Below are 19933 nucleotides of genomic sequence, written 5' to 3' on the forward strand. Positions count from 1 at the left end.
GTGTTTTGTGATCACACTAATACAGAATAAAGTTTCCAAACGACACTCTATCTTCATGAGCAAAATCCTGTGTATGCTAAGATTGTGAAAGATCATACAAGTGACTCCCAGGGTCCTACTGCGAATGTCATATTCCCTCGTGATTGCTCTATCTATCTATCTATGATATTATTAATTAATATAATAATTGTCAACGAATGATTACTTAAAATTATTAAATATTTATTTATCATTATTTAATTGATATTTATTAATTAAGATATATTATTAATAATAATATTCAAATAAAATAAATTAATATTATAACATTTGAAATTATTTTAAATGAATATTACATATTAATAAAATAGTAAATTGTCTTCGGACATGTATATGTATTGTCGCGGTTAAAACACTTCGTTGGTGAAGACACCACCAAACCCTTGCTGGGCCATTGTGCTCGCAGGCCTTGTGTCTTCGTTGGGCCATTGTGCTCACAGGTTTGAACAAGTGAAGTGTGGGGATGAAGTCCCTCGATTGTGGCCTCAATGGTTCATAATCTGGGTCAAAAGCATTTCACGTGGAACCGAAGGGTGTGTCATACCAGCATCGCCGGTCACGTTAAAAAGTTTACCACGCATTAAAAAAATAAAAATAAAAATAAATATAAACAGTAATTATTTAATTAATAATATATTTTTTTTTTTTGATAAAAGTGGATGAGACCACTAAAATTATATTGATTATATATATTTTTACATGTGTCTGGTTCAAAGAGCACTGAAGGGAAAGAACCAGTAAGAAAAGCCTTCGGTATTGCTCAAGAAAACATAAGCCTATCTACCCATTACAAAAAGCCCATAGGCATACCAAAACCCCCCAGATACATTGGAATGCATTGCCATCCACATTAGATATAAAGGAAGCTGTAAGAATCAGTCTAACAGGGAGCATTTGAAGATGGAGTCAAGAATGTCCACCAAAGATCAGAGCCATCACCCCAAATCCAGCCTGTCTAAACACCACAAGAATCCAAAGCTCTGAAGAAAACAAAACTCAGAGCCATGAGAGAACCAAGAATAAGAGGTCCTGCCATCACAAATATGGTGAGAAAACATAGACAGATCCAAATAAGAAGCAGGGAAGGATATTGAAGACCCTCAGGGAGGAGGATGAGACCGAACCAAAGAATAATCCAATGTAGTAACCTAAAGGAATAATATCAAAATAAGAAATCCTCTGCAATACCACATTAACCGCTCTTTCCAATTCCTCAGAAAAAGCCACCATCCGCCGAATTTGGCAAGAATTCTCCATAGAAAACAGAACATGATGTTAGAGTGAAAAGCAAGACAAAGATCGAATGATAGCCATAAGTGCCCACCAAAAATCAATATAACTGAGAACAGGATCACCATGTCATAATTATCACATCATGAAAGAAACCTGCTAATATGAGGATGATCACACAATGATAAAGCTAGCGAATAGCATAATATCCCCAATCATTAGAACAACTACCTGAATCACCAATAGATCATGATACCAAATGAAGCGAAGAGGAAAAAACAAGTGCTTAAGGTACCCCTTCTACCTCCGGACTTTGTTCGAAGAAACTACCAAATATGACTACAACAAGAATGCTGCCATAAGGCCCTATAGCCATATAGGGAAGTAACCATCACATAAAGCAAGGAGACATGAGAAGGTACAAATACATTAGGCATCTCATACCAGTAGAAGAAACCCAACCAATTTCCTACCCCATGAATGAAATCTAACAAAAGGTATCAATAGCACAAAATTGTCACGAAGGCCAACATCTTTACTATATATACTAACGAAGCATAGATAGTGAAGTAGGATTTCAAGAAGGAGGACCACCTATAAAGAAAGCATCTTCATGCAAGATGCAGGAATGTCCGAGGGAGAGACCTCCAGGAAATCGACACCCTCCACAACAGCCTTATTAGCTAAAAAATCCGCAATGATGTTGATCTCCCTAAAACAATGCGAAATAGAAAAAGTGGAAAAGCATTTTAACTGCTGAAGAATGTGATCTAAGAAATATTGAAGATGCCAAGATAGACGTTTCTTGGCTACAACCGCTTGAAACACGATCGTGGAATCGCCTTCAATAACAATGTCTTTAATGTTTAATGAAAGAGTGATATCAAGCCCAAAGGATAAAGCCTAAAACTCAGTTGTGTTGTTGGTACCATGTCCAATTTGTTTACCCACAGCTTTGATGACTTTTGAAGAATGATAAAAAATAACTACTCCAATACCAGACTTTCCCGGATTTCCCTTTGAGGCTCCATCAAACTGAAGTTTGAATGAAGGGAATGGAGGGGGAGTCCATCTAGCCAATTTTCGTTTAACCAAAGAAGATGGACCTCCTGATACAGCCCGATGGGAAGGCATCAGACGAAGTGCGGACCATTTCCAAGTAACCTGATTATCCCAATGAGAGAAAGAACTGAGATGATTTAAGTTTTTATGAATGAACGAAAGAACCACCTCACTAATGGAGGTTTGAATTTTACCAATTACTTCAGAGAAAGTGGCATTTTTATGATTAAAAATTCTAGAATTTCTTTCAAGCCAAATATTCCAAATTACCAGTGATGGGGCCACAACCCAAAGGGATGAATAGTATGATGAGGAAAACAACAAGGGCCAGGCCATGAAATGCGAAAGAAGATTGGGACCTATCGCAGAAGACTAGCCAAGCATGCCAAATAACCAATACCAGCACTTAGAAGCAAATGGACAAAACAAGAAAAGATGATCCATGGATTCCATACAATGACCACAAAAAACACAAGGAAATACAGCCGTAATCCCAAGTCTGTCCAAGCGCATTCCGGTGAGAACCTTATCTTGGACTGCAAACCAAGCAAATGACCCTGCTTTAGGAAGACAAGCCGGGTGCCAAAAAAGCTTAGTAGGCCAACAAGGGGATGGAGAAGTCTGAACTAAAGAATTATAACCTTCTTTAACTGAATAAGAACCAGCAGCACTGTTAATCCAAACCAAGGAGTCCTCTTTATTTTGGAAAACAAGGGGCCTTTTGTGAAGTTCTTCCACAAAAGCTAGAATAAGATTAATATCAACCGACAAGGGAGGGATAATCTTCCAATTCGCAATCACACAAGGACCAGAGGAGACAATGTCAAAATAATCGGCAACAAAAGGCCCCCAAAATTCTAATAGAATACCAGACAAAGGGGACCAGTCTTGGATGACTGAAAGGGTAGAGTGCCCATTCCAGACTTCATCCCAAAACCGAACTTTCTTCCCATTATTGACAACCTAGGAAAGATGTGGTAAAATAACCATCCTACATGAAACCAAAAAATTCCAAAAAGCCGAACCTTTTGGAAGACATGAAGCAGTAAAAATCCTTTCTCTGGAAGCACCCCTTAAATACTTAGCAAACATGATGGTAGCCCATTTACTATGAGGGTCAACATATAACTTCCAAACCAATTTTGCCCCCAAAGCCTTATTCTGAGTAGCTAAATTACAAATGCCCGCACCCCCCAGCTCTTTGGGACGACAAATTTTGTCCCAAGCCAAGAGAGGAATCCTCGGCTTATCACCCAAGTTATCATTCCAAAGAAAGGTCCTAAGGGAGACCCTAATGTTCTTAATAACTTGGCGGGGAGCCTGCAAAACAGACATCAAATATGTGGGGATGGCATTCAAAACTGACTTAATTAAAAGAATTTTACCAGCCATCGTCAGCCACTTATGACTCCAGGTAGAGATTCGAGAGGATATTGAATGAACAATTTTGTTCCAAAAGGAAGCCTTATCTGACCCTAGAAAAAAAGGAATGCCCAGGTATACACATGGAAGGGTCCCAACTTGAAAACTCCAAAAGCGGACGAGTCTTTTTTTAACTAGAGGGGAGACATTCACAAAAAAGATTTTGGATTTATGATTATTAACATTTTGTCCAAAAAAGGCTGCATGATCATAAATAATTTTCTTAATAACACGAGCCTCCCTTAGAGAGGCTGCCCCAAACAGAAGTGTATCATCTGCAAACAAGCAATGAGATTGCGGAGAAGGGAGGCCATCTATTCTAATACTTGACCATAAACCAGAAGCTGTAGCACTAAAGATGGCCCTACTTAATGCTTCTGCCAAAAGGATAAATAGAAAAGGAGACAAAGGATCCCCTTGCCTAAGTCCCCGAGAGGAAGCAGAAAACCCTGATGGGGAACCATTAACCAAAACTGAAAAGCGAGCAGAAGATATACAAGAAAACACCCACTTAACCCAGCAACGCGAAAATCCCAGATGATATAAAACAACCCTAAGAGCCTGCCAATTGACCTGATCATAAGCCTTTAGCATGTCTAGCTTAAGTATCATAGCCGAAACCTTTTGTTGAGAAATGGAGTGTAGAACTTCGTGAGCTACAATCGCACCTTCAGATGTTTCTCGACCAGGAACAAATCCTCCCTGTTCTAGGGAGACAATCCGAGGGAGGAGCCTAGATAGCCTAACCGAAATTGCCTTAGTAAAGATTTTATATAAAGTAGTACACAAGGCAATCGGACGAAAATCCGAGAACGAAGTAGGATTATCCACCTTCAAGAATGATAGCAATAAGAGTAGTATTAAGCTCTCTAAGAATAGACCTATTTCTTCTAGATTCCTCCAAGGCTAGCAATATGTCATTCCCTATAAACTCCCAACACTTTTGAAAGAATAGTGCCGTAAACCCATCCCGACCCGGGGCCTTCTCCGGATGCATGGAGAAGACTATCTCTTTCAGTTCAGCTAGAGTAAAGGGAGCCATAAGCTTCTTATTATCTTCTTGAGAAACTAAAGAGGGGATCGATTGCACAATCTCATTATCTAACGCAATTGGATCCACTGTAAGAAGTGACTTAAAGAACCTAACAGCTTCGGAAGCAATCTCTTCCTCATCTACCAAATTGTTTCCATTAGAGTCAGTAGTGCAGGAAATTCGATTACGCTGCCTCTTGAGCTTGGTCGAGGAATGGAAAAACTTAATATTTCTATCCCCATCGGAAAGCCAAAGATCTCTAGACTTCTGCCTATTAATTTGTTCAATTTCTTCCTGAATCCGAGCCTTTTCCCCGAAAATGTTCTTGAAATTTGATACATTCCACACCTTAATCTTATGTTTTAAGAAACCCATCTTCTTAACAAGCTGAAACATTCGGGATCCAAGAAAGAATGGAGCAGAACACCACCATTGCTTTAATGAAGGTAGGAAAGATTGATCCCGAAACCACATTGGCTCAAACTTAAAAGGTAACTTCCAAGGAGCCTTGTCCTCAAAAATAGTAAACTGAATAGGAAGATGATCAGAGCCAGTAAAGGGGAGAAATGAGGAAACAAAGTCTTGTCCCGAACTGAACCAGTTTTCTGAAACAGTCCAATCTCTCAGCAATTTGGCAAAAGTCCCTACGCATGTTGGTCCATGTAAATGTCCCATTAAGCGGTTTACAATCAACCAAATTTAAAGACTGAATGAAGAAGCAAAAATCTGACATAGAATGCTTGTTAGGGATGATTCCCCCAGCCTTTTCATTCAAACTAGTAATTGCATTAAAATCCCCCCCAAAAATTAGAAAAACGTTACGCAACTGGGCAGCAAGGGAAGCCAAAAATTCCCAAAGGTTTCTTTTTTCTAAAACCCCAGACGGCCCATAAACATTAAAGAGCCAAAATTTTAAGTTAGATATCCTACTTTTGACCAGACCAAGCATCCAGTTGGATGAAGAAGCAATTAATGAGAAATGAACACTAGAATCTTTCCAAAGAAACGCAAGACCCCGAGAAGCACCTGAAGAGGGAGAAGCACAAAAATTCCATACTTTCTAGGAAGAGAATAACCTATCAGCCGAAGAGAGATTTAACTTACTTTCTTGAATCATGAACACATCACACTTCATTAAGTCCAATTGTGACTTAATCAAGCATCGCTTGTTAGGGGCATTTAAGCCCCTAACATTCCAGGATAAAATCCTCATTGGCCTTGAGGGGAGGCATCTGCTCCCCTCGAGATTTCCAAAGAAACCGAAGAAACCTTACTTGCCAAAAAGGTCTTGTGAAGACTACGCTTAGTCGCCAAGCCTCTTGTGATTGGTGGACTAAAGGGTTTTTTGGATCTCTTCTTTCTGGAAGTTTCCAAAGAGGAAAGAAGAGTTGACTGAATTCCCGCATCAATTTCAAGATTAGTTTTAATAGATTTGGGTTTACGACCTCTTTTCCCAGGAGTTGACAATGTGGGAGAAAGAGGGGTTTGTACTACAGGAAGACCAGAATTGCCCAAAGAAGTGTCTGGAGGAAATCTATCCTCTAGAGCCGAAGCCACTCGACCCTCTACCTTCTCCAGAAGAATGTGAGCCGAAGATGGCCTAGGATTTGATGTCACTACGACTTTATCCAAATTAAGAACATCAAAGGAATTTGTAGTGGGAAAAGCAACCAAGTCATTTTTGAGAGTACCCAAATCAACTGAGATTGACGAAATCACTTTATTGGCAAGATCAGAATTGAGAGAGACCTTATTTGTATTAGCAATATCTTGCACCTGAGCAATAAGCTGCTCATCTGGGACAACATCAACATCCCCAAGATGTACTGAGGTATTCAGCCCTTCAGGAAATTGTATCTCAGACCCTAATACTTTCCCAAGCTCAGCAGAAGACTTTCTCGTAAGTAAAGCATCATTAGCAACATTAGAATTATTCAAAAAAGAACCCTTCACACATCCAATCCTCGGGGGAGGAATAGAACGCAGAGAAGCCTCTGCCGAAGCTTTAGGCATGAACGTAGCCTTTTTAGGGGGAGGTAAATTAGCAGCAGATATATCTAAACGGTTCTTACTCCAAACAAACAACTCCGCATTCCTATCAAAAGAGGATTCAATAACACCTGAGCCAAATTGTATGGTTTCCATGTGAAAAAACAAAGGAGAGTCCATAGTCACCGAAGAGCAGCCAAAATTCCCAGAATCTTTTAACAAATTTTGACGCCAATAACCAAAAGGAGACCGAATATTACAAAACTTCGGCGGAGAAAGTTTAGGTGAAATTAAAACACAAATTTTTACCACCACTACCCCATCCTCAAATGCCGAATGAGACAACAGAAATTTGCCAAAAGAATCCCCGATCTTAGTTAAAATATCAGATTCAACAAATTCTGATGGCAACAAAGGAAATTTAAACCAAGTGGGGACCTGTTTTGGACCAACCCTAGAGGAAGCGAGAAAGGGCTTCCAAGTTTCTACAAAGATCAGATTTTTTCCAAGCCAGAAAAATGGAACACACAATGCCTTATCTCTAGCAGATGTAGAATCAAAAATAATAATGAACGAACTTGCAGAGAGAACATGGAAATATAAAGTGCCATACCAATGTGCATGTATTTTATAATGGAGTTGAGACAGAGGAAGAGAGTCACCCCAAACCTGGATAACAACTGCCAAAGCTCGAAGATCATGCGCCTTCTTTCCTAAAGTAACATCCGAGGCATCAATTAACGGAACCGGGGACGAAGCAGGCTGTGAGGGCAAAACAACATTCGGATCTTGACCTTCCAAGCTCTTTTTTAATGGCTGTGAATTAGCAGAGTCTCTTGGTAGACCAAGCCGAGCCTTATTATCAAAAACCCTAGCATGATGAAACTGCTTTTGGCCATTCTTCTGCCAATTTCTCAAATTTTTACCCCGATTTCCATTTTGCCGAAAAAATCCTTTGAAATACACAAAGGAAGGAAAGTCAGATGTGATTCCCCCGCCATCGCAAGTAGGCGAAACTAGGGCATCAACCTATTTTCCTCCGCGAAAAACCCACTGCGGAATGTGTCCTGCGTGCATGCCAAACGGATCTTTGGGAGGAGGCGGATCTGCCACCGCCTCATCTCCCCAACACCTCCGCGACTGCATGGCAAGCGCTCCTCTCAAAAACCCACACCTCCTCTGCAACTTCTATTTGGTTGCTGCTGCCTAGTTGTTGATCTCGAGGATTTAAAGCTCTTGGCTGATTTTTAAAAACCTTAATCGCGCGATTTTGATGTTATTCGCGGACAAGAAATATGGCACAATTGCTATGCGTTTAGCTGTCGTTTTGGTCTCCGATCACGCGACTATGCTAACCTTGCCGCCAGCTACCTTCAATCGTGTGATCCCCTTTTTTTCTACTACTGTCGCCCGAGGCATTTCAAACCCTAGTTATCTCTATCTTTCCGCATGATGCCACTTTACTCGACTATTTCCGATTTGAATCCCAGCTGGCATATAATATTAAGGATGCTGCAAATCGTGCCTAGTAACCACCACGATCTTTGAGCAGCCCTGTGCAAACTGCCCACAACTCCAATCCGCAGGCGTCAAAAAAAAAAATTCGCATTACCAAGCTCCGAAAGATCAGATCTGGATGTGCAGGCTCAGTTTTAGCGCTTCTTACCTACACCTGTCATTTCTATAACATTTAATTAATAATTTTATATTAATTAATTAAAAATAATTATAACTAATATACTTATGATTATAGAATGATCAAGCATTCAATCTGATAACAGTTTGCAGAACTCAGAAAACATATATTACCCAGCAGCTGTCATGACCCGATCCAAATACTAAGCGAAACACCTAAATCGAAATATAAAATTGTCTTACGGGAGTAAGACTTCACAATTCATATAGAGTGAGGACCTGCCACAACTGCGTGTCGACAGCAATCGGATGCCACAGAACAATGGTAATGATTCATAGAAACTAAGGAACCATTACTTGATCGACCCTCTTGAATAATGAATATTTCCCCTAAACATTAGCGATTTCATTTAATAAATAATTAATTAGAAAACATTGTTAAGAGGGGCAAGTTAGCGTGAAGAGGCACCGATTCGTGAAGAGGCACTCTCCCTTCAACCGGTCATTACTTTAAAAGAGAATCACAACTCTCCAGCCAATGGAAGGATTTAAGAAGATCACACCCCGCGGGCAAAAGGGGGGAATATCCATCAGAGAGATATAAGTTTAAAATGGTGGAAAACAGATATAAATTATCACCACCGATCAGATCAGATCAGAACTATGGTTTAGTTACGGGCAGTAACATCCTTGATCAGGGTGGTATGTATGGGAATGTGCTTAATATGTATGATATCAGTATAAACTGAATACGTATGACAGTCATCCTTAATTCCATATACAGTGGCAGACCAGATCTGACACATGTCTGCCCTTACAGCCATAAATATAATTAATGCTTTTTAGGTAGTGTTGGTACTAATAATTTTAGGTTATTAGAAAATACATAAATATTTGATAATATAATTTAATTCATTTATTTATATTTAAATCAGAAAAGAATAATAGATTTATATATGATAATGATGTTAGCAAGATTTACATTGGCTTGATATACACACACACATATATATATATATACTTGACATGATATCAATAAGATATATATAAAGAGAGAAAAATTATAAGAATATATATACACAATATATATACAAGAGAGAATAATTAGTAATCTCTTTCTGAAAATTATAAGTAGAGAGTACTTAACCAGATTTACAGTGATACTAAATGCATCAAACATAAATAAATAAATTGATAATTACTGAAACGTAAACAAAATGTCTTAGAACTATCGTAAACTATAATCAGTTCCGTATTTTTTTATTCCTCAAGGGAGATGGGTGTTGCTAGGGAGAGACAAAGTAAAACCATTCGATAGGAAGCCCGAAGGGTGAAAGACTCCTCCTGAAATCTGGGCTGCAGGCCCCAAGGGTGAATGGATTGAGTTCGGTAATCTGGGCTACCTTAAGAGTTGGTGTCAAGTGCCCTAGATAGCCGAGCCCCCTTCTGGAAAAAGGGTCAAAACAGTTTGAGATTAGGCATAGTTTTAAGAAGTTATGTTACAGGGCATTAGTTAGTTATGTTTAATTAAGGTAGTCATATAGATGTTGCTCTTCGGAATTGATAGTGTATAAATAGGGGACATTATAGCGAACGTGCGACTTTATATTGGATATGAGCTTGTTTGGCTTAATGTAACATGTTGGTAACACCAAGGGACTTACGTTTGGATCGTTCTTTTACTTCTCAATGCTCTGACTAGCTGGAACTTCTTCATCGGATATAGCAATTTTGTGATGCTTCTGCTTCGAACAAATTGAACTGGAATGAACTGAAATTAAAAGGGGAAAGAGTTAGAGAAATCTAATTTTAATTCTAAGGACAATGATATCAATGAATAGTGCTCCAGTGGACGAATTCTACATAAACGAAGTTCTGCTTCGTCAAGCTCAACAACTCCACAGGACTAGTGCAATCTTCCAAGGGTTATGCAAAGAATTTTCATATCATAATGAACACCATCATAACAAACAATGTACATTCAATGATCGAAGTTAGGCATCCATATAGAAATGCTGAGGCTAACTTTACATTGCAAATAGAAATCATCTATGCAAAAATTATGAACCATTGAAATTTATCAAACATTTGTCACATTCTCCATTAACATCAATGCACTTCTAACAATTGAGAAATTGGAAGAACAACATGCAACAAGTTGAAATAAACATGAATCCACCATATCTTCAATGAAATCAAATTTTATTTCTCGAAGTCTTACAACAATGTTTTCTCCTTCTCCTACTCTGCTTCTACTCTAAGGAGCAAGAGCTCTCTGCTTCTAATGAGCTAACTATCTAATGAATTATAAATGAGAAGGCAAGGCCTTTTATAGAGCTCCTCCCACAAATGAATGGGCAAGATTGATTTGAAATCAAGAGTCAAGTTTACACCATGCAAACCCTAATTAGGGTTTGACCAAGAATAACCCTTGAGGTGCAAGGTAGTTGGTTTGGCAATTAATGAGGCATCACGCTCACTAAGCATTTAATAGCTCATTGCCTAAAATAGCACGCTCACTATGCCTCTCTTTGGTGGCAAATGCAATGAATTTTGCCATGATGGTTTGGAAACACATTATTGGTCGATGAAGGTGATGGGTTGCCACCTCAGCCTGTTGGATGCCATGTGGACCTAGTAACTCATCACGAAGAATATTCCATTTTAACTAATTGTGATGGAGATATTCAAAATTGCATCATCTGGACCAAGGTTCTAACTTTGATCAACTCTTTTGAAATTATCCTTCCTTGATCATTTCCTTCTTTCCACCTACTTGGGTTCGAGAATTCACCTTCTTGGAATATCTTTCCTTGTCGATGACTATCATTCCATGAGTCTTTTCCTTCTAACTTTTGATCTTGTATTTCAAGAGGAAATTCAAGATGTTGTAAATTCTTCTTCTCACTTGCAATTGAACTTTGGATCCTTGGGGTCTAGGACTAAATTGCCTTGAAGCCTGAATGTTTGGAGTTTGAATGTCTTCCTCGACATTTGGAATTGGATTTCTTCCTCTATGAACTTCCTGAGATTGGATTTCTTCTTGAACTTGGATGTCATAAACTGGATCTGCTCATCTTGGACCTCCATGCCTCTTGACGTCTTGATGTTGTCTTTAAGTTGGATAGATGAATCCTTGATGTTTTATCATTTTCCAACATTTTGGAGATGGGCGGATTTGGAGCTCGGACAAGGAATTTCTCCATCCGCAGTCGAATTTCCATGCCTTGAGAATGTTTGGGCACATTTGGGATGGCACGGAGGAATTTTCAAACATAGCCAAATTTTCAATTTCCGTGACTTCATGAATGCTTGGGCGCACTTGGAGGGGGAAGGAGGAATTTTTAAACAATTAACCAATTTTTATCATTTCCTCCCTTCATGAGGTTGGGCGCATTCTAGAGGGATAGGAAAAATTTTCAATGCCTTAGTCAAATTTTGAAGTTTTTATGACTGTAGCATCCTAAAATTGCACCCCTGTACAATTTTGATCACATTTGGGTCCCTACCTTAGCGTTTGTGCCCCTAGGCTTGACTGGGACGTGATTCTGCTTGCATCATGCAAATTTGGCCTTATTTTGACTTCACACATCAACTAGGCACCTTGTCCTAGTCCTAAAATGGGGTAGGACCAGGGCGCCACGCCTTGGTCCTTCCTATTTGGGCCCCTCTTTAAACCCCTTTTGCCTTTTCAAATTTGAGGGAAAACCAGCCCTGGGTCACCTCATGTCGGAAAATGAGTAAGTTTTTCGACGGGCAAGTGTAAAAGGAGGCATTCCCCTTTGTTTTGGCTAATCCACACACGAAATACACAAGCATCATACACATATCAAGCGACTACATTCAAGCATTCAAGCAATTGAGAAAGTAATTAGTCTTCCTTCAAGCCTTGGAGCAACAACAAAGTCAAGATCCAAGCATTGAAGTGGACATTCACATCCTATTTTGTTAGACTTCATGAAACCCTAGTATCGTGTGGAGACAAGCAAAACTTCACAAAGAGGTATATCATTTGGTTTTCAGTCATTATTCAGCATCTCCCTCTAAAGGAGAATCTACAATTACAACAATTCAATTATCTTTTATCTCTATTTCATGGTTAATTCCAAATCCAGGGTTTGACTTAGGCAAGCCCTTATTACCAACCTATTTCCCTTTCTTTTTGTGTGTAGAAAACAGGTACAGAGGTGTGATCTTCAGAATCGACATTATTTACAGAGACAAACCAATCCCCCTTTAGTGTGCGAAAATTTCAGAGGAACAAGGTGAATTTCACCATGGTCCCGACATTTTAGGAGCTTCTTGAGGGATCAGATCCGAATCTGCTTATATTTCTGAGATCCAGGTGCATGCTTCAATCCGATGACTGTAGCTTGCTGTTTTTGTGTTTATAGTTTTACCTTCATTTTCAGCACTTTACCCTAATTTCAACAATTCAACTTACAAAAGAGGGCAAATAAATTCATCCCTTGAATCCTATTAGTATTTTCAGTCCTTATTTTTGCTGGTTTGTGACTAAATCTATTGGATACAACTTGTTGACGTGGTTGAAGTCGTGCTTCGACTCTCTACGGTCAACACAAAATAGAATGCTGAGTATCCTATTCTCTCTTGAATAAGGAAATCCCTAATGCTGTTTTAGATGATCAAAGGGGACAACCTCAAGGTTCCAAATGTCAGGTCTTGATTGCGGGATAACTCAACGGTTGGATGTGTTTTGCTGGTAACACAAGGGGGCTTCCGTTTACAATAAACTGGCTTGCATCTGATGATGTTGTGGATCTCAAGATGGAAATAAAAGCAAAAGAGAAGGGTCTAGGGATACTAAGTACAACGGTCGCAATGGGTGGTGCTGTGGGTAGACAGATTTCCATAAACTAACTCATGCTTCGCCAGAGATATACTCATAACTTCACAGGGATAGTGCTGAAGGATTTTCAAACTGGAGGTACTCATTTAGGCACCCAATTCTGGCATAGCCTAAGGTGAATACCTACAGTTGAACTAAGCACACTAGTAAGGTTCAGACTAACCATAGACGGTGACCGACAATTAGCCGACCTCCAATGGTATGAACTTGAAATCATATCAAATACCCCCCCACATTTCACCATTAAAATCACCGAACTTTACTTAACTAGCTGAAAGAAAATCACGAAAATAGGAGAAAACAAAAAATTACAAACACCATACTTCAATGTTCATATATTGATTTCAATTGCCATTACAGCAACTTCTTCCAACAATCCTATTTTACTTCTAACCTGCAAACTGTCTAGCTTCTAAATCTAACTATCTAGAAACTCTAGAATCTAACTACCAAAGTCTAACCTTCAAATTTCTAACCCTTTACAAAAGAGAGGCACTGACCTTTGATAGATTTTTATATTTTGAATCAGTGGCTAGGATTTAAACCATCTAATGGTTGCAATCTGCCTTCTAGAAGTCTGGCAGCTTTAACCCATGCCTAGTAACTTCCATAACTTCCCAACTGCTAGCTTCAACTGCTAGCTTCAACTACTTCCTCAGCTACTGACAATTATTTGTCATCAATTTTGGTCAATCAAGTAGCTGAAGAATAATTGACTTGTGTACCTCTGTTGTTTTAAATGCATTAAACGGGGCCCATAGGTAGCTGTTTTACAATAAGGCAATTCAATTTTATACACAAATTGATTTTCTGGAATTTCCAACTATGCATCTTCTGAGTGTTGTGTTGATGCCTTTCAGAGATTCACAACAGCATCACCTTGGTACCAACTTTATGGTGGCTCTTTAATGCTTTGTGATCACCATTTTGATCTTGCGCGCTGCATCTTCACCTTCCGGCTTGATCGCAATCGCATCTTTAATTTGCACTTTAAGTTCCCCCTTGGTTCTTTGCAGCGACATCGATTTGCACAAGCGAGTTCAACCTGAATTAATCACCTCGAAAAATTTAAGTAAATTTAACAAATATTAAGTGTCGTCAAGGCAACATCGAGCTTTGTTTCGGCGAATAAGAGGGGAAAATAAAAGATATTTACTTTTTAAAACAATTTGTATCCCCTTTACTTTGCTTCATTTTTAACTTAAAATCGTGCCACTTTAAAGGGAAAACTTAGGCATTTTGAAGGCAAAGTGCCAAAAGTTCCCCTTCATTTTAATTTTACACTTTGCCTAATTAAAGGGAAAATTTCGATGATTTTAGGCAAATGTGCAAAATGAACACAACATTTTTTAACGAAACCCCCTTATATTCTTTTGTCTTTTAAACTTGACTCACTGCATTTGAAAGGGGAATCTTCGGCTTTGTGAGCCAAAAGTGCAAACTTTTACCTTTTTGCCTTTTCACTTAAAGTTTCCCTTATTTTCTTTTAACTTAACATTTCACCATTTAGGGGAATAGTTAGGCATTTAGAGGCAAATGTGCCCAAAAAAGTCCCTGAATGCGTATAACCATATCGAAACCCCCTTCCTCCTATTTCATATTTAACTTAACACTTGACACTTAAAAGGATAAAATTCGGCGATTTTAGGATCACTTGCAAAAAGGGCGATAACAATAGCTTCAAAAAATATCAAAATTTGGCCTATTTTTTCTTTTGATTTGGCACCACAAGTTATATTGGGCTTTAGAGGGCGATATGAAAGGCACACGAACTTTATTTTAATTCAACTCGCTAGAATCCCCCTTCGTTTTTACAACATTTGGCATTTCATTGGGTCTTTTTCGACTTTAACAGGCGAAGGAGGGCATGGAGAAAACACGACTTCACCTAAAAAGAAAATCAAATCCTATCTCCGCAATTCACCAATATCACTTAGCAATTCTGGGATTTTGCTGGCGATTTTAGAGTCGGGGAGAACAAAAATTATTGATGCCTCAAGGAAAAATGCTCAAACTTTCATTATCGCACCTTCATCGGTAATTTTATGGACAACTTTTGGGTTATGCATAGAGATAGGAGATGAAAAAGTTCAAACTTCATATTGCACCTGCCCTAGATTTGACTTTCGCACTTGTTCTGACATTTTTCATGGGGATAGCAGATCAATTTGAGAAAAACGACCTTTCCAGGTTGCCGGTAAGGATCAAAAAGGAAGGATTTTGTTTTGAATGCTTTTAGGAAGACTTTCGGTTAATAGAAGGGCACTAGCAGATAAAGAAATGACTTTACCGAACTTCATGCCTTGACCTCGAACTGGTTAGCTTTAGTTCTGTTACTTGTATATTTAACTCTTTACTTGGCTATTGTCTGTTAAGTGCTGCAAGTTTATTTTGTTTATAAGTAGTGTTGCGCTTACATGTTCAATGTATCTATAGCTTGTGAACACTGCCTATTGGAATCCAACATTGGTATTTTGAGTACATGTGATCATAGATGAAAAAATCTTTTAAATCGTGATTTCTCTCGATTCAAAAGTCGGGCTGATTAAATCGCCAAAAATATCGTGGCCGATTTTTTGAAAAAACTCGGCATGATTTTGACATAAAAAATCGTAATAAATTGCGATTAAATTGTTTATAAATCGGCATTAAAAAAGATGAAAATGTTTTATGTGAAAGTATAAAAAAAACACTAAATTTTATTTCGCGATTACGTTGTTTCGACCTGCGAAGACGACCCGGACATTCACGCGGGAGAGAAGCGATGGTGACTGCAGCATTTCAATCCATGCATTTTTCAGTCTAAAATATATTCAGTCAAAATCGTGCCGAATTTGATATTATCGTAAATTCGTAGTATATTCGCAGTCTAATATCTAGGGTCTCTTCCAAAATATTCACAAACTCTCTGCTTCCAAAATATCTAGGGTCTCTTCGACCCTAGAGAGAACGCTTAGACACATCAGTTGCAAGTTTCTTAGCTCGTCTCAGTGAACATAACACTTGGCACAGAAAAAAATTCATGTGTGAAAAAAATTCAATTAAAAAAATGAAGAGTCTATTAAAATTTAAAACCTTCAAGTTTCAAATTGAGAGCTGATGAGTTCTATAAATTTAGTGTATTTGTGTGTTTTTTTAGAATATTTTAAGAAATTATATATTTTCAAATGTTCCATAAATTTGCTGATTTATTGTCGATTTTTTCCCAATTTTTTGCCAAGTCCCAATTTTTTAATAATTTTGGGCCAAAAGATTTATTGCCGAGTAAGAGTTTTTCATCTTTGCTTGTGATATTTTGAAGTTTGAATATCTGGGGTTGATGGGTGAACAGTTCTTACAGCATATAGGTGTTTATATTGTTTTTGAATTTTATAGTTCAAGGCTTAATTGGCGACCAATATTAAGGGCACTCATGGATGGGTTTGCCCATTAGTGTAAATCCTTTAAAATAGTACATTTTTTAATTTTTCATATTCATGTTCGGAAGATCAAATCTCAGATTCTCCTGTTTGGTTGGTTTAAAAAACTTCTTATGCACTTCCTTAAGTAGATTCAATAATTCAATATTAGATTTGATATTCTTTCTGAAGTATAATCCATGCAGATTAGTACACTTACACATAGATCTACCTCCTTAGTGCAGGCTTAATTTACTTGCTTTGTTGAAGGGAATTTGGACATGTGCATGTTTAGATGACATTGGATTGGGGTATTAACATTAGGTTCTTGCTAAGTGCATATACCCTATTGGTCCTGTAAAACGTTCTCAAAATTCAGATAAGTTTGTATTAAGGAACCTTGATAATGAATGATAAAGAAACTTGGAAACTAAAATTACAGGCTAAAAGAAAGAATTTGAAGTTGTCCAAGTTTGCAATACAAGAGAAATGCTAAAGCATATGCTTATGATTTTGCTTAAGCATACTATATTGTTTTTTGAAATTTTGATTGTTGCAACTATTAACTTGACGGCTTGCCATATTTTAAGTATGGTGGATTCATGTTTTACTATTTTTTATTGAAACATCTAAGATTTGAAGCCACCTCTCTTTTTTCCAATTAAAACATCCATTTTAATCCTACTAGTCATTGTGTTTGTGACAGATTGAAGCACGCTACAATACTGTAAAAAATGGTATGGAAGAATATGTAATGTCAAAAGCAATGGAATGTGAAAGGTTGTTAACACATGTAGAAAATAATGAAAATGAGATGAAGAAAAAAGAAGCTGAAGCTGACAACATTTTAAAGGTAATTGCTTGGTTTTGTCAATTCATAAATGGGTGACTATATTTTTGTCCCGATCATAACTTTAAATTTGGTTTAATGGGCAGATATGTTTTTTTTCTAATGTGAGTACTAATATAATAGCCTTGACCCTTGCATTTTTTTTATTGAATCAAAACAAGAGTACAATGAATAATAGCTACAACCAGTAGCTGAAGAGAATTACATTACACTAGACAATACAAGTAGCAGAAGGAGAAATACCTCACAAACTAGTATAGATTACGATGGGCCAGCAAATAGCATCATACAAAAGAAACATGAAGTTGATAGTTATGCTGAAACACTTTTCATAGATCCATATTGCAGGTGCTCTAAAGGTGATTCACTTGGTCTTGAATTTGCTGAAGCTGTTCCATGGCTGAAACGTTTCTCTTGGATAAATTTGGAAGCTTTGACAACAAAAAAGCAACCGGAAAAAATATCTCAGATTGAAGCATTAGAATACTAGTTTTCTGAAAATAGTTGCTTGAGAACACAATAGTACACCTAGCCTTCCAAGTATGTCTTAAACTAACTTGTTTGATAGAATCAAGAACGACATCATTATGCAAACCGGAGCCAAAGAGAGCTTCTTCCTGTTGCAAGGTATTCACACATCGCCCCATTGCAAATGGGGACCCCCACTTTTTGCTTTCTAGGGTTAGCTCTTTTAGTTTTGTTGTTGGTCGTTTTAGTGTATTAGCCTTTGCATTGAAGGGATTGAGTTTCTCAAAGGTCATTAAGTCAGGTGGATCTCCTCAAGGTGGAGCGAAGGAGGTCAGGTCAGTTGAGTGATTAGGGGTTATTTAGATCATTCCTAGGGTTTTTGTGTACTATCCGGTCACGCTTCAAGTTGCTAAATCAAACCTTGGTTGAATGCATAGTGTCCTCCTAGGTCCCGTACCTTGCCTAGGGTCAAGAGCGAACTTTGTCTTTGAGCGAACTTTGTCTTTGAGTCCCATCCTCTCGAAGGTCATTGAGCGAATTCACCTATCTTATCCTTGTCCTTCCAAAGGACGGTGAGCTAAATTCTCACATCTTAACTTCGTCCTTACCTTGGTCCAAGAGCGAACTGCACTTTGGGTCTTGTCCTTACTAAGGACATAGAGAGAAATCCTCCTTAAGGACATGGAGCGATCTGCATGCCTCGACTTTACTGCTGGTAAAACGAACCTAAGTATGAGTCTAAGAGAGAACTTGGTTTACAATCATGCCTGTCTTTGCCATGGTCAAAGAGTGAATTTGGAGCTGTCCTTAGAAAGGTCAGCCAGCAAAGCAACTATAAGTCCTGTCCTCATCAAGGACAGAGAGCGAATTTTCCATATAAATCTTGTCCTTGGAAAGGACGATGAGCGAGTTATGTTTTGAAGACTGTCCTTCCAAAGGACACTGGGCGAAATTGCTTGCAGTCTTCTCCTTGCTGAGGGTTGACCGAACTTAAGTATGTCTCTTGGTTCGCGTTTTGTCATGTCTTTAGAAGAGTCCAAGAGAGAATTGCACTTTGGGTCTTGTCCTTACTAAGGACATTAAGCGAAATTTGTTTTAGGTCCTGTCCCTAGAAGGGACATTGAGCGAATCGTCTTTTGAAGACTGTCCTTCCAAAAAACATTGGGCAAAGATGTTTATAGTCTTGACCTTGTCCTTAGGTTGGCCATTGAGCAAACTTGGAAAGAACATAGACTGAATGCACATTTTGAACCTATCCTTTGGCCGATCACCAAGCGAATTTGACTTTAGGTCCTGTCCTCATGAAGGTCTAAGAATGAATTCATACTTTGAGCCTGTCCTTAGGCTGGTCCAAGAGCAAAAATTTCATTTAGGGCCTGTCCTTTGGCAGGACATAGAGCGAAAATGTGATACAGGGCCTGTCCTTAGGCCGGTCATAGAGCGAACTACTTGTTTCAGACCTTGATCAATCAAATCAAATGATGCAATTTAATTTTGGTCTTAGAGAGGAGCCAGAGGACACAAAGTGAAATTCCTTTTGGGGCCTGTCCTTTGACCGGTCTTAGAGCGAACCATCTTTTGAAGGCTGTCCTTCCAAAGGACATTGAGCGAGCAGTTTTATAGTCTTAACCTTGTCCTTAGGCTGGCTATTGAGCGAACTTTGAAAGAACATAGAACGAGTCCACATTTTGAACATTTGGTAAGAACATTTTGAATTTATCCTAGGCCGATCACCAAGGTGAGTTTGATTTTAGGTCTTGTCCCTAGCAAGGACAGTGAGCGAATTTCCAAATTCATGTACCTTGCAAGAGTTTTAGAACGAATTTCGTATTTCAAATTCCAAGAAGAGAAGTTCAAGGTGAGAAGTCAGCTATCATAAAGAAGCTATTTGTTATTTATTTTACCAAGTCGACCTATTACTCCCAAGGACATGTCTC

General features: G+C 38.4%; 1 protein-coding gene across 1 annotated transcript in view; it reads left to right on the forward strand.

Annotated features, from left to right (window-relative positions):
- The window catches only part of LOC131061307 (kinetochore protein NDC80 homolog), a 166884-nt gene that overhangs the window by 85397 nt on the left and 61554 nt on the right, over positions 1 to 19933 (forward strand). Inside the window, exon 3 of the mRNA XM_057994920.2 lies at positions 17385 to 17531. Within this exon, the coding sequence (XP_057850903.2) occupies positions 17385 to 17531 (147 nt within the window). The remainder of the gene's footprint in view (positions 1 to 17384; positions 17532 to 19933) is intronic.

The sequence above is a fragment of the Cryptomeria japonica genome, chromosome 11 (genome assembly GCF_030272615.1).
Source record: "Cryptomeria japonica chromosome 11, Sugi_1.0, whole genome shotgun sequence".
In the NCBI taxonomy this organism is placed as follows: domain Eukaryota; kingdom Viridiplantae; phylum Streptophyta; class Pinopsida; order Cupressales; family Cupressaceae; genus Cryptomeria; species Cryptomeria japonica.